Source organism: Babylonia areolata, chromosome 12, assembly GCF_041734735.1.
Source record: "Babylonia areolata isolate BAREFJ2019XMU chromosome 12, ASM4173473v1, whole genome shotgun sequence".
NCBI classification, from domain to species: Eukaryota; Metazoa; Mollusca; class Gastropoda; order Neogastropoda; family Buccinidae; genus Babylonia; species Babylonia areolata.
This window is the reverse complement of record NC_134887.1, coordinates 39,552,878-39,567,342: the sequence shown is the minus strand read 5'-3', so window position 1 is coordinate 39,567,342 and position 14,465 is coordinate 39,552,878. Positions and strand designations below refer to the sequence as shown.

At 45.3% G+C, this 14,465-nt stretch overlaps 1 protein-coding gene and 1 long non-coding RNA gene across 2 annotated transcripts in view; both read right to left on the bottom strand.

Moving 5' to 3' along the window:
- Positions 1-1,179: 1,179 nt before the first annotated feature.
- LOC143288614 (acyl-CoA dehydrogenase family member 10-like) lies at positions 1,180-11,515 on the bottom strand. The gene is made up of 8 exons (XM_076597269.1): positions 11,457-11,515; positions 10,027-10,164; positions 7,205-7,295; positions 6,473-6,631; positions 5,935-6,107; positions 3,285-3,428; positions 2,051-2,128; positions 1,180-1,349 (listed from the first exon to the last, which is right to left on the bottom strand). The coding sequence occupies exons 1-8, from the start codon at positions 11,481-11,483 to the stop codon at positions 1,182-1,184; spliced, it is 978 nt and encodes a 325-aa protein (XP_076453384.1). The 5' UTR covers positions 11,484-11,515; the 3' UTR covers positions 1,180-1,181.
- Positions 11,516-11,811: 296 nt separating this feature from the next.
- LOC143287927 (uncharacterized) overlaps positions 11,812-14,465 on the bottom strand; it is a 7,832-nt gene continuing 5,178 nt past the window's right edge. Inside the window, exons 4-5 of the long non-coding RNA XR_013056021.1 lie at positions 13,369-13,377; positions 11,812-11,910 (exon numbers count right to left, since the gene is read on the bottom strand). This is a non-coding gene — a long non-coding RNA (uncharacterized LOC143287927). The remainder of the gene's footprint in view (positions 11,911-13,368; positions 13,378-14,465) is intronic.

The following is a 14,465-nucleotide window of genomic DNA, read 5'->3' as shown; positions in this document are numbered from 1 at the left end:
ATAAATGACAACCCCCCACCCCCCAATCCCCTCCTTCCTCACCCCCACCCCATCTGAAAACAGTATATGACTGCCTACATGGCCGGGGTAAAAAACAGAGTGGGGAGGGGGGAGCAATATGTATGTAAGAATGTATGTTTATATGTATGTATGCATTGTGTTTTGTGTACTTATAGTGTGGTCTGCTAGGTGGATTTTGGTGTATATATATATATATATATATATATATATATATATATATATATACACCGTTGTACTGCTGTGAAACATGGACGACGTATCTCCGTCACATTCAACAACTTGAGCAGTTTCACCAGAGATGCCTACGAAAGATCCTCGGCATAAAGTGGCAAGACAGGGTCTCCAACCTCCAGGTCCTAGAGAGGAGCGGCCTGCCCAGCATCGAAAGCCTGCTGATCCAGTGCCAGCTACGCTGGACAGGACACGTTGTCAGCATGACAGACAGCAGGAACCCAAAGATGCTTTTGTATGGCCAGCTGAAGGAAGGCCACTGCGAACTTGGAAGACCCTGCAAGCGCTTCAAGGACACCTTGAAGACAAACCTCAAAGCCTGTGACATAGACATCGCTTCCTGGGAAACTGATGCCCTTGACCACTCTCACTGGAGGATGCTGTGCTCTAGTGGCATAAAGACGTTTGAAAACAAGAGAACGCTGGCCATTAAGGAGAAGCGTGAGCAAAGGAAGCAGGGCTCAACTTCTAGAGACGTTTTCCCTTGCAACACTTGTGGGAAGTGCTGCGCATCCAGAATTGGCCTCTTCTCCCATATGAGGACACACACCGACAGATAAGCCTGCCTGCCTACTGATCCGTCGGTCCGACAGGAGATTCCAACACAGACAGACAGAAAGATAGATAGACAGAGATATGTATCATTCATGAAATGGGTAATGAATAATGTTATGTGTTTTCTGGGTAAAGCGCTCTATAAGCAACCGTTATGATTATCATTATCATCATTATATGTCCATTTATTATTTACTGTAAAGCACTCTATAAGCATCCATTATCATTATTATAATTGTGATATGTCCATTTATAATTTTCTAAATAAATGAACAAAAAATAAATAAAAAATCATCCAACATCATTCTACACAGTCATTGTGCCACGCCTCCAAAACTGCTCTTCAGAACAAGCAAACACCGGCCCCCACACGTTCACAACTTTGCCTGCTGGCGATGGCTACGGTGATGACGCAGGTACTCGATGCGAGCCACAGTACGCATGTGGACCTCGTCAGGCCCGTCAGCGATGCGCAGCGTGCGTGCCGAGGCAAACATGGCCGCCAGGGGAAAGTCATTGCTCAGCCCTGCCCCTCCGAACGCCTGAAAGAGATTGGTTATTAATAAATAGATGGAATCCAAGTTCTCGGTTGAACAAGTGCAGTAAAATATGCACTTAAATCTACCTTGCATACTCCCAGTATTTAATAAACGCACACCCACCTCACCCCCAATTCTGAATAAAAAAAAAGAAAGCATTGGGTAAAATACCTTGTAAACATCCACACCCTACTTTGAAAATGAAAAGAAAGAAAATTATCATGAACCAATGATAATACAAGTTTGCTATCGGTGATCACGTTACTTTACACACCAGTGCAGATTCAGATTGAGTAATAAAGGATAGACTGCTTGCATAAGACATCAGTGTGTCATTAAGAGCATGATGTTACCAAATACACACACACACACACACACACACACACACACATACACACACACACACTATACAAAAGACATTTCAATATCTCTAAACAAACAAGAAAAAAGAATTTCAAGAGTAAGCATACTGGTAAATCAATGTATGTACTGACTTTATAAGTGACGAATCGATAATGTCACCCTAACAGAAACAAAATTCAATGAACTGAATACTCAAATGGAAAGTGGACAAAAAAATATGCCTGCACGATTTCTTGGGCAAAATGTATAATAGTGAAAACAATAAACAAAAAAACAAAAAGACCAAAGAAATTGAGCATGATGACAATCATGGTAACCACCAGAGTAGCCAGCTAACAAACCTGTATGGCACGATCGATTACCCTCAGCGCCATGTTGGGGGTAACGATTTTAATCATCGAAATTTCTGGGGCTGCCACCTGGTGTAACACATAAAAAAAACGTGTCAAAAAATTAATCTTGACAAAGAAATCTCCATCAAGGCTATAACATGGAAACGTCCGTCAAGATTCTAACAAAGAAATATCTGTCAAGATCACAACAGAACACAGAAACTTCTGTCAAGATTTTAACAATGAAACTTTAATCAGGGTTATAACAAAGAAATGTCTGTCGATATTATTACAAAAAATGTCTGTCAAAAATCATAACAAAGAAACATCTGCCAAGATTATTATGGCAAAGAAATAAATGTGAAGATTCTAGAAAGAAACAGCTGTCAAGACTATTACAAAGGCTGTCAAGACTATTACAAAGAAACAGCTGTCAAGACTATTACAAAGAAACAGCTGTCAAAATCATTGTAAAGAAACATCTGTCAAGATTATTACAAAGAAACATCTGCCAAAATAATACCAAGAAAACATATTTCAGAATTACAACAAAGACACATCTGTAAAGATTATTTTAAAAAAAGAAAAAAGAAAAGAAACACTGGTGAAGATTATGAAAAAAAAAAGAAATGTCTTTCAAAATCATATCACATAAACATCAATCCAAATTCTAACAATGACAGTTTGTTAATTTACCCCACCATACAGGCAGCCACACTCCGTTTTTGTGAGTGTGCATGCTGGGTCTTGTTTCCATAACCCACCGAATGCTGACATGGATTACAGGATCTTTAACATGCGTATTTGATCTTCTGCGTGCGTATACACAGGAAGGAGTTCAGGCACTGGCAAGACTGGGAGATTCGAAAAATCTCCACCCTTCACCCACCTGGCACTGTTACAAAGATTCGAACCCATGACCCTCAGACTGACAGTCCAACGCTTTAACCACTCAGCTGCTGAGGCCCATCTGGCGCTGAGACTGCGACAGACAAACTTGATGGCTGGGTAGGGTGGGAGTTGGGGGGTTGGGAGAGGGGGGGGGGGGTTCGGGGGAGGGGGTTTGCAGGGGGGGCGTGGGGGGGACACTGAATGAGTGGGACAGGAGCAATGCTACTGAAAATGTGCAGGAGACGGAACAGCCCCCCCCTAAAAAGAAAAAAAGTATCAGCATGTCTAAGATACGCGCACACACACACACACACACACACACACACACAACCAGGCTCCTTTAGCCTCTCACCTTGTTGCCATAGAGATCCATCTTGTGAGCAGCTTTCAGGACCAGCAACCTGGCCTGTTCGATCTCCAGGCGGGACATGGCCACGTCAGCCTGAATGGTGCCCTGGGCTGCCAGGGGCTTGCCGAATGCCTGACGGCTCACTGTCTGGAAAAGAGCGGCAACTGGAATGATGGTCTTCTTCTTCTTCTTCATTTGTGGGCTGCAACTCTCACGTTGGCTCATACACAAATATTAACTCATTCTATTCCAGGAACATGTTAACTCGTACTGTGGTTACTTCCTCTGTGGCTCTGGTATGAGTATTCTCTTACCATCACACTATTCTAGTTTCGTTTATTCTTGCTTGGTACAGACTGCGTTCTTCTTCTTCTTCTGCATTCACTCGTATGCACACGAGTGGGCTTTTACGTGTATGACCGTTTTTACCCGGCCATGTAGGCAACCATAGTCCGTTTTCAGGGGTGTGCATGCTGGGTATGTTCTTGTTTCCATAACCCACCGAACGCTGACATGGATTACAGGATCTTTAACGTGCGTATTTGATCTTCTGCTTGCATATACACACGAAGGGGGTTCAGGCACTGGCAGTGTCTGCACATATGTTGACCTGGGAGATCGTAAAAATCTCCACCCTTTACCCACCAGGCGCCGTCACCGTGATTCGAACCTGGGACCCTCAGACTGACAGCCCAACGCTTTAACCACTCGGCTATTGCGCCCGTCACTGCGTTCTAAAATGAGCCATTTGATTTTCCGGAAGCATGAAAATGAAGCTTTGTTTGACCAATTAAACCAACAATTCTGTCGGTTTTTGCTTTTATTGAACAACCCTACTTTTTACTGCCATGGTCTCATGTAGTGCTGGTCCAGGGGAAGTTGTAGCAGGTATGTAGCTGTGGTGCAGAATGAGTCAAAAGGTTAACTCTCTCCATACGAATGGCGAAAGAGACAACGTTAACAGCGTTTCACCCCAATTACCACCATCAAAATATTACAAGCGGAAGGCTCTTAGACTGAAGGGGTGAATGTTGACAAAGAATACCACAATTCTGACGACGGAAGCTAAAGGGTTGGGTCATTGAGACACCCACTGGATATCCGAGGGGTCTGCGTAGAGGAGAAGAGAGGGCTGGCCGTACTGAGTGAGTTAACTCTTTCTTTACTGAGGACCACATGTCAAGTCCTACCTTGCATAACGCTTGTTTACTAAGGAATGGACGGCCTCTTAATTCTAACGTCCACTGAAAAAAGAATTCAAAAAACAAAAACAACATTTAAAGATATAAGAATAATGTCTGTTCAGTTTTCTTTATGGATTTTCCCCCCTTTATATTTGTGTGTGTGTGTGTCTGTGTGTGTGTGTGTGTGTGTGTGTGTGTGTGTGGTATATGTTTGTGTCTCTGCGTAGGTGCACATGCACAATACACATGCACATACAAAACTGTACATGCAGGCAAGCATATTTGCTGTCACTGGCAGTAAAACATTGCATCTGCATACTACCTCTCCTGTCAGCAGTAGGCAATTCTCACAACCTAGGTGCGAGAAGGAATACAATATACCAAGGAAGCCCAGTAATTCAGTATAGAGAATGACATAAATAATATTCATGACTTTCTTGAGAAAAAAAAAGGCGAAAAAGAAAGAAAAGAAGGAAAAAAAAGAAACAAAAGGAGCTAGAGAAATGAGGTGCACTGAGAGCAATAAAGAAAAGAGGAAGTTTTGTGCACACAGACAGCGACAGAAAAGAGGAAGTTTTGTGCACACACAGAGCGACAGAAAAGAGGAAACATCTAACACGCAAGGGACACAATTTCAAGGCAATGCTGCTCATGCTACCAATTCAGCGAGCACACATGTAAATAAAAGGTACATTATTAACCCTTTAAGCTCCAAGCCTCATTATTCTTTAATTTCTAACATGCAAATTTCCAGAAGCTGGGGATTACTATTAATAACTGAACAGGGTCCTCCTCCTTTGGGCATCCCCACAGGGAAATCCTTTCACAAACTACACTTAATAAATACAAACCAAACAAACATAGGTGCAACAGCCAAGTGGTTAAAGCATTGGACTTTCAATCTGAGGGTTCCGAGTTCGAATCTCGGTTACGGCGCCTGGTGGGTAAAGGGTGGAGATTTTTCTGATCTCCAACGTCAACATGTGTGCAGACCTGCTAGTGCCCAGAACCTCGTTCATGTATATATATACGCACACAAAAGATCAAATATGCATGATAAAGATCCTGTAATCCATATCAGCGTTCGGTGGGTTATGGGAACAAGAACATACCCAGCATACACACCACCGAAAATGGAGTGTGGCTGCCAAAATGGCTGGGTAAATAAACAAAACGGTCATACACGTAAAATGTTACATGTCCCTCTGAGTGTGTATTTGTGCCTGCCTGAAATCGGATTGAATGACACAAGAAACGAATGATGAGCACCCAACGGCAGCTGTCAAATCGGCTCTACCCAGGTAGGCAGCCTGTTGTGCAAATGACTCCGTGTCTATAAAGCACTTGGAGATTGGTCTCTGACCAAGGATAGGTGCTATATAAGTATCCATGTCAAATAAAATAAAATCAAACAAAAACAGGCAAAACAACAAGAAACAAATTAAAAAAAAAAAAAAAAAAAAGCTTACCCTCTCAAGCATCAGCTCCAGAGCACGCTCCGCATTCCCGATCAGACGCATGCAGTGGTGAATGCGACCAGGACCCAGGCGGCCTTGAGCAATCTCGAACCCACGACCTTCACCAAGAAGGATGTTGGAGACAGGGACACGAACGTCGGTGAAGGTCACCTCCCCATGACCACCTGCAGGTAACAGTATACAGGGTTCACATTAAGTTGAAGACCATGTGCAGGACAGTATACAGGGTTCACAAACAGTTGAAGACCATGTGCGGGACAGTATACAGGGTTCACAAACAGTTGAAGACCACGTGGGGGACAGTATACAGGGTTCACAAACAGTTGAGGACCATGTGGGAAACAGAATACAGGGTTCACAAAAAGTCAAGGACCACCTGTAGGGAACAGTATACAGGGTTCACAAAAAGTCAAGGACCACCTGGGAAAGAGTATAGAGGGTTCACAAAGAAGCTGAGATACCATGTGGGGAACAGTATACAGGGTTCACAAGAAGTCAAGGACCATGTGGGGAACATTTCAACACTTACCAGGCTCATCCATAAAGCCGAACACGCTCAGGGGACGCACAACCTCCACCCCCGGGGCGTCCATGGGCACCAGAATCATCGTCTGCTGCTTGTGGCGCGGGGCCGAGGTGTCCGTTTTGCCCATGAATACGCACAGCTTGCATTCCGGATCCATCGCTCCTGTGGGCAGTCATAGCATCCGACTGTGGATGGGTGGATGGATATGTATACTATATACCACAGTCATAGCATCTGATTGTTACCTGAAGGGACGGGTGCAATAGCCGAGTGGTTAAAGCGTTGGACTGTCAATCTGAGGGTCCCGGGTTCGAATCACGGTGACGGCGCCTGGTGGGTAAAGGGTGGATATTTTTACGATCTCCCAGGTCAACATATGTGCAGACCTGCTAGTGCCTGAACCCCCTTCGTGTGTACATGCAAGCAGAAGATCAAATACACACGTTAAAGATCCTGTAATTCATGTCAGCGTTCGGTGGGTTATGGAAACAAGAACATACCAAGCATGCACACCCCCGAAAGCAGAGTATGGCTGCCTACATGGCGGGGTTAAAACGGTCATGCACGTAAAAGCCCACTCGTGTACATGCAAGTGAACGTGGGAGTTGCAGCCCACGAACGCAGAAGATGAAGAAGAAGAACACCGCTCTGACGTCTGATCATGACTGAAAATGAAAACATAAATATGCACTGTGAATCAAAGCTGAAAGTACGATCCGTAAATTTGTCACTAACCTGACGTCCACCATTTACGTCCATTAATGACGTACTCATTTCCCTCCCGACGAATCGAAGCCTGGATGTTTGTCGCATCTGAAGAGGCCACCTGCGTGTGAGAAATATAGCTGTGAAAACTTGACGTCAAGAGAGAGAGGGAGAGAGAGAGAGAGAGAGAGAGGGAGAGAGAGCTGCATGTCACTGTTAATTCAAAACATTTTCAAATATGTGTTTGAAGAAATAGCAACTGAAATAGAGAAATGTGTGTGTGTGTGTGTGTGTGTGTTGTGTGTGTGTGTGTGTGTGTGTGTGTGTGTGTGTGTATGTGTGTGTGTGTGTGTGTGTGTGTGTGTGTGTGTGTGTGTGTGTGTGTGTGTGTGTATGTTTAGTTTAGTTTAGTTTAACATCTTTTCACTGTTTAGTAATATTAGAGGAGTACAAAAAAAAGAAAGAAAAAAAGTATGTGCACATAGGAGATGAGGCGTGGGGTACATGAGAAGAGGTGGTGGGATGACTACAGTGAGTAGTGGAAAACGAAGAGCTACAAAGGACTGTAGTGACTAACAGTGAATTATAACATGAATTACGACAGTGAGTTACACATCTACACAACAGTTAAAAAGCATGCTAATGATAACAAAAACGTGATCAGTCAAAGGTAAATACCAACTGGACTTTGAATCAAACGTGTGTGTATGTATGTGTGTGTATGTGCATGCATGTGTGTGTGCATGTATGTGTGTGGATGTGCATGCATCTGTGTGTGCACATGTGTGTGTGCATGCATGTTTTCAATTTTTTTCAATTATGTGTATCCACTGAAATATCACAGATACTGAGAGAATGAACGGAAAGAAAACCAGTTAAATGACTGTGAATGTATGAGTGGGAGATGGAATGAGTACACATTCCTCCTGCCTGTTTCCATATCTAATGCCCGTGATCATTCCAGGAAAGGAAAATTCAAACATTTCATTTTTCAAATTAAAAATAAGGACTGAAAACTTAAGTTCACAAAGTGTGTAAAAAATAAAATAAAATAAACAAGGACAACAAGAACAAATACAATTATAGTTGGTTCAGTTTTTCCAAGCAAAGATTCACACGCACACAGATACACACACACACACACACACACACACACACACACACACACCAAACACACCACACACACTCACCAAACACACTACACACATACACACACACAAAGTACATGAAGAAAAAAAACGACAATCCTATTACCTCAAACATCAAAAACCAAAAATTATACGGGAGAAAGATTTTTTTTTTTTCCTTAAAAATTACATTTTCATTCAGCACACTACACTGTGACCTACTATTGCAAATTCCTTCATGGGTCTGATCCCTGTTCTGTGCAAAATACTACCCAACTTATGCGGAGAAATCAAAACAGGGTACCGCTAATAACCTCCCTTAGTATATTACCTCCCACCTGCGTACACAGGCAGCCCACTCTCTTGTTTCTTCTTGTTTAGATAAAGTTTCAGTTTCAGTTTCTCGAGGAGGCATCACAGCATTCAGACAAACCAACATACGCTACACCACATCTGCTAGGCAGATGCCTGACCAGCAGCGTATCCCAACGCGCCTAGTAGGGCCTTGTGTGCATGCATATGTATTTGTGCACCTATCAGAGTGGATTTTTCTACAGAATTTTGCCAGAGGACAAGACTCTCGTTGCCATGGGTTCTTTTTCAGTGCGCCAAGTGCATGCTATACATGGGACCTCAGTTTATCGTCTCATCCAAAAGACTAGACGCTCAGCTCCGTTTTCCAGTCAAACTTGGAAGAATGGGCGAGAGCGGGATTCGAACCCACACCCTCACAGACTCTCTGTATTAGCAGCTGAGCGTCTTAACCATTCTGCCACCTTCCTAACCATCGTCAGATACAGAAAAACACTAACAATAAAACTACAACAGACCAGCCGCTGTGGCGAAGTGGTTAACGTCGCGGACTGACGGCTGGGAGGACGTGTGTTCGAATCCCAGCGGAGGTGGGTTTTTCGGCCCGTGGCTGGTTCCTACCCAGAGCTGAGTGTGCTGTGGGCTTAAATGGGGAGACTGGGACCACACAGTCGAGTGTCATCCACTTCAAGGATGCGTCTTTGGGTGTGTTGCTCAAATTACCTGACCAAAACTGCAAGCGTCTGTATCTCTCGGGCCTGGTTAACGCCGGGATATCATTATGACAGGAAGCGTAGAGTACAGCCTTGTCACGCAGTCCCAAACCAAAATGGACCTCCATAGCAACATCGTCATCATCCTCCTCCTCCTCCTTCATCATCATCAATATAAACAAAACAGTCTCAAAGTCTGTGGCCTTTCATGCCCTGCTCTCATGGTGACCTCAGTTTCAATATCCCTCCACTTCTGTGCTTGGGGTCCTGTCAATGGCTCCGGTGTCTGCAGATTCATGGGGTGCTGTTTGAGGGACGTGGTGGCGGTCTCCACTCTGGGAGGGACGCTCACTCAGTCTGGCTCCGAGACTAAGCCATTATTGTCCTTAGTAGGGGGCTTAGTAGCTGGTGTCCTAAGTACGTTGAATCAGAAACAGGCACCACTGAACACCACCACAGTGACTCAGCAGCAGTGCAGGGTCTCCTCTGGTGTGTGGCCTCCTGGCGACCTAACATCGATGGTTTCCTATGGACTGCCGATGCTGGAACTGTGACGGACGAACCTGGGTGTGGCCGTGTATGGGGGAATCTAAATGAGCGGCGGGGGAGTAATGCCACTGAAACGGTGCAGACGATGGGGCAGCAAACAAAATAAATAAAATAAAATAAAATAAAATAAAACTACAACAGAAGAACCTACGGCAGGCTCTGTCATGCCAAAGCAGGAGTGAATCCTTCCCTCCAGTAACGGCAGCAGCCATTTCTTCTTCTGTTCCTCCGTACCGTAGCGAACCAACACCTCCATGTTGCCCGTGTCAGGGGCCTGGCAGTTGAAGACCTGCAAGATTTTTTGGTCACGCTTATTTTGCTCTTTTCAGTTGGTTTTTTGTTGTTGTTTGTTTGTTTGTTTGGTTTCTCTGTTTTTAATGACTTTTTTTTTCCCGATTGCCACTTCAACACCGTACACCTCTCTCCCCTACAACCTCCCCACTCCTCCCCTACACACAGACACACAGACACACACATACACACACATACACACACATACACACACACACACACAGACACACATACACACACACACACACACACACACACACACACACACACACATACACACACATACACACACACACACACACACATACACACACACACATACACACACACACACACACACACACACACACACACACACACACCCCTCAACTCCACCTACCCCTACAGTCCCCGCTCCCCACACCCTCACCCCCACAGACACACACACGCTTCTCAAAAACACAAGCCAGCCACCTCCACTGACCACGGGGGGGGGGGGTATGGGGCATCTGCAAATCAGTTCACAGGTGTAGGCACACTCCACGTTGAAACAACACCGTTCCCCCATTCCCCCCACCCCTACATACACATACACTCCCACCCCACCACCTCCCCCTACAGCCCCCCACCACCCCCACCCAAACCACCACCCTCCCTACACACACACACACACACACACACACTTCCCAAACCATCTCCACTGACCATGGGGATTATATGGGGCGGGCACCTGCACATCAGTTCACGATATGTGGGTGTACTTTATGTTCGACAGCCCCAACCCCCACCCCCACCCACGCCCCCACCCCTACACACACACTCACTCCCACTACCACCACCCCCTACAACCCCTTCACCACACACACACACCTCCCTACAGACACAACTTCTCAAAATCACAAACTAACCACCTCCATGGGGGATATGGGGCACCTGCCCATCAGTTCACAGATGTGGGCGTACTCAACGCTGTACAACCCCGCCCCACACCCACACCCCTACACACACACACACACCCACACCCCTACACACACACACACACACACACACACACACACACACACTTCCCAAAAACACAAAACTTGCCACCCCCACTGACTACAAGGGATAAGGGGCACCTGCCCAACAGTTCACAGATGTGGGTGTACTCCACACTGGACAACCTCACCCCCCACCCACACCCTCACCTCTACACACATACACTCACACCCCACCTCCACCCCCCACCCCCTACTGCCCCCAACCCACACACACACACACACACAAACACACACACTTCCCAAAAACACAAAACTAGCCACCTCCATAGACCACAGGGGATATAGGACACCTGCCCATCAGTTCACAGATGTGTGCATACTCCACACTGGACAACCTCCCCCCCACCCACACCCTCACCCCTACACACATACACTCCCCCCCCCCTACTGCCCCCAACCCACACACACACACACACACATTTCTCAAAAACACAAAACTAGCCACCTCCATAGACCACAGGGGATATAGGACACCTGCCCATCAGTTCACAGATGTGTGCATACTCCACACTGGACAACCTCCCCCCCACCCACACCCTCACCCCTACACACATACACTCCCCCCCCCCCCCCCTACTGCCCCCAACCCACACACACACACACACACATTTCTCAAAAACACAAAACTAGCCACCCCCACTGACCATGGGGGATATGGGGCACCTGCCCAACAGTTCACAGATGTGGGCGTGCTCCTGTTGAAGCCCCGCCCTACCTCCACCCGTCTACATCCACGCAGACACACACACCACACATGCTACTCACACCTTCAGAAAACAAAAATAAATTAATATGGCAAGCCATACAGACAGACATTGTGCATACTCCCAGGTCAACCATCACAAAGCCCACCGCGTTCACACATAATCAAATGCAAACGTATGTACAGCCACACACACACAATACACACACACACCACGAAAATCCTAAGATGCTTAATAACAAACACAAACCACACCACACATCCACACAAAGCTAGCCACCACATGACATGGGGTTAGGCACCTGCACTGTCAAGATATGGACTGTCCATTTTAAACATCGTACTACTACACCCAACGTAAAACACAAACAACAACTACAAATAAATAAAACAAAATAACCAGAAGTTACTTACTGGGGATTAAAAAAGGGGCATGTATCAGTTTCACAGTGTGTGCATACCACAGTGGAAGAAACCCCATCAACACGGAACACACATCTCTGTACACACTACTTCCTAACCAGTACATACGCCTCACATACACAAACAACAATTACACAACATCAACATACCCGTATAAAACACGAATAGGAATAGACGTTAAGTCCAAGAAACTTCCACACCACGCATCCTGGCTGTGCCAGTAAACACAAACTAAACATACACCCCATAGATTGGGTGATTTGGTATCACTCCAACAGTTTCACTGTGGAAATCGGCTGTTCAACATGCGTACCTACACTACACGCCCACCCTTTTTCTTATTTACCTCTCATTTTATTATCCTTTCCTACAAAACAAAGAACTCAAACAACCCCTGCTGCCTTGGGTCTTTGGCATGCGCCATGCATCTCACAGACTGTGGTTATCTCCACTGAACGTCCTACTCCACCCACACCCTCTAAACCCTAGCAAATCAAATACTCGAAGCCCGTGATTACTGCCCCTCCCTCACACAAAGCCGTTACCCAGCCACATGCCACACATACACTCCAATACAACAACACATACACAGATAATAAATATCAAACATCAAAAAACTATTACAACCCAAAGGGGATATGAATGAATATCATTCAAGAGTGTGTGGTCATGGTTCGACATCCCGTACTACAGCCCCTGATCCCGTGAAAAACACAAAAATACACACACTCCAATTAATTAAAATAGACCCACTTACCATGGGGGCTATGGACTCCACAGTTCACGTTGCATGTCATGTTCAACTCCCTACCTACTACAGCTCCACTCTTCACACTGCCTACAAACACACACCTTCCAAAATACCTCCCCCTGCCACTTCCTTGGGGGATAGGCTGCCTCCCGTTTTACGATGTGGGCGTATGACTGGTCGACCCTGATTCACCACAAGCATCAGTCTACTAAACCATTAAACTTCTCAATCCTACCATACCCATTACTGTCAACTTCACACAAAACAACACATTCAGAATACAACACACAGCAGAGACAAACTCACACCTTCACACTGGGGCAGAATCAAACTGAGTTCCACAAAAACACAATTATGCACTTCACTGACCACTGGGGATGTGGGGCACAGCCCAATCAGTGCACAGATGTGTGCGTTCTCCACGTTAAAGTCCGCCGTGCTGCCGGGGTCTGTCTGACTCGTGCAGGCGTGTGCTCTGTCTGTCTGCCTGCTGTGCGGGTCTGCTTACCTGTGCGTGACTGAAATAAATTGTGCTTTAACGGCTTTGGTACAGTCTAAGTGATAGCAAAAGCCCTTGGTTACAATGAAAAATGCAAGACGTATTTAACTCAACACATCACAAAATCATCACCCATTACAACCACAAACCCACACCACCCACACAAGATGAAAGACACACGCTTGTGCACATGCCAACACACCACACTGCACAAGCAATCAACACACACTTTAATAATCTTAGTTTGAACCATGAAGAAAATCAAATACTTATAAATAAACATGCATAAAAGAAGCTAGTGTTAATTTACTGATTAAAATGGCTGGAATCTCATGGCGAGGAGAGCAACCCTCAGGTAACGCTCTGCTAGGAGACGCGAGAAATTGAGCGTGTTCATCGAATGCTAGCAATGATTTATTCACCCTCACTGACCTTGATGTGTCGGACGCGTAGTCATCGGATGTAGTACTGTCTGGTTTTGTGTTGTGCATAACACTTTCGCACTTGAATTGTCAAGAACCTTCACAAATGAATGATAGATACGGTGTTGAGTTGCTTTGCAAAAATGTTGTCGTGAATGATCAAGATATCCAATCACTTCTGATATCATAACATGCATATATAAGTGTTGATTGAGGGAGGGAACGTAAAAGTTTAATTGCCAACAGGCAGTGGGGCTGGACCCCTCGTATGCCTTTGCACTGCTGTTACTGGGTGTGGATTTAAAGAGAAGTTGTTGTGGATAAAAGCAATTAGAAGAGAGAGAAGAAAAAATTACAGTATAGGTTTTGAAGCAGTGTTTTTGGGAAAGAAAGGGTGGAGAGAAACAGCATGGAGACAGGAAACGGGATGCGTTCCATGAGGGAAGTGTTGGGATGTAGTGAGATGTTTTTCATTGATGTGG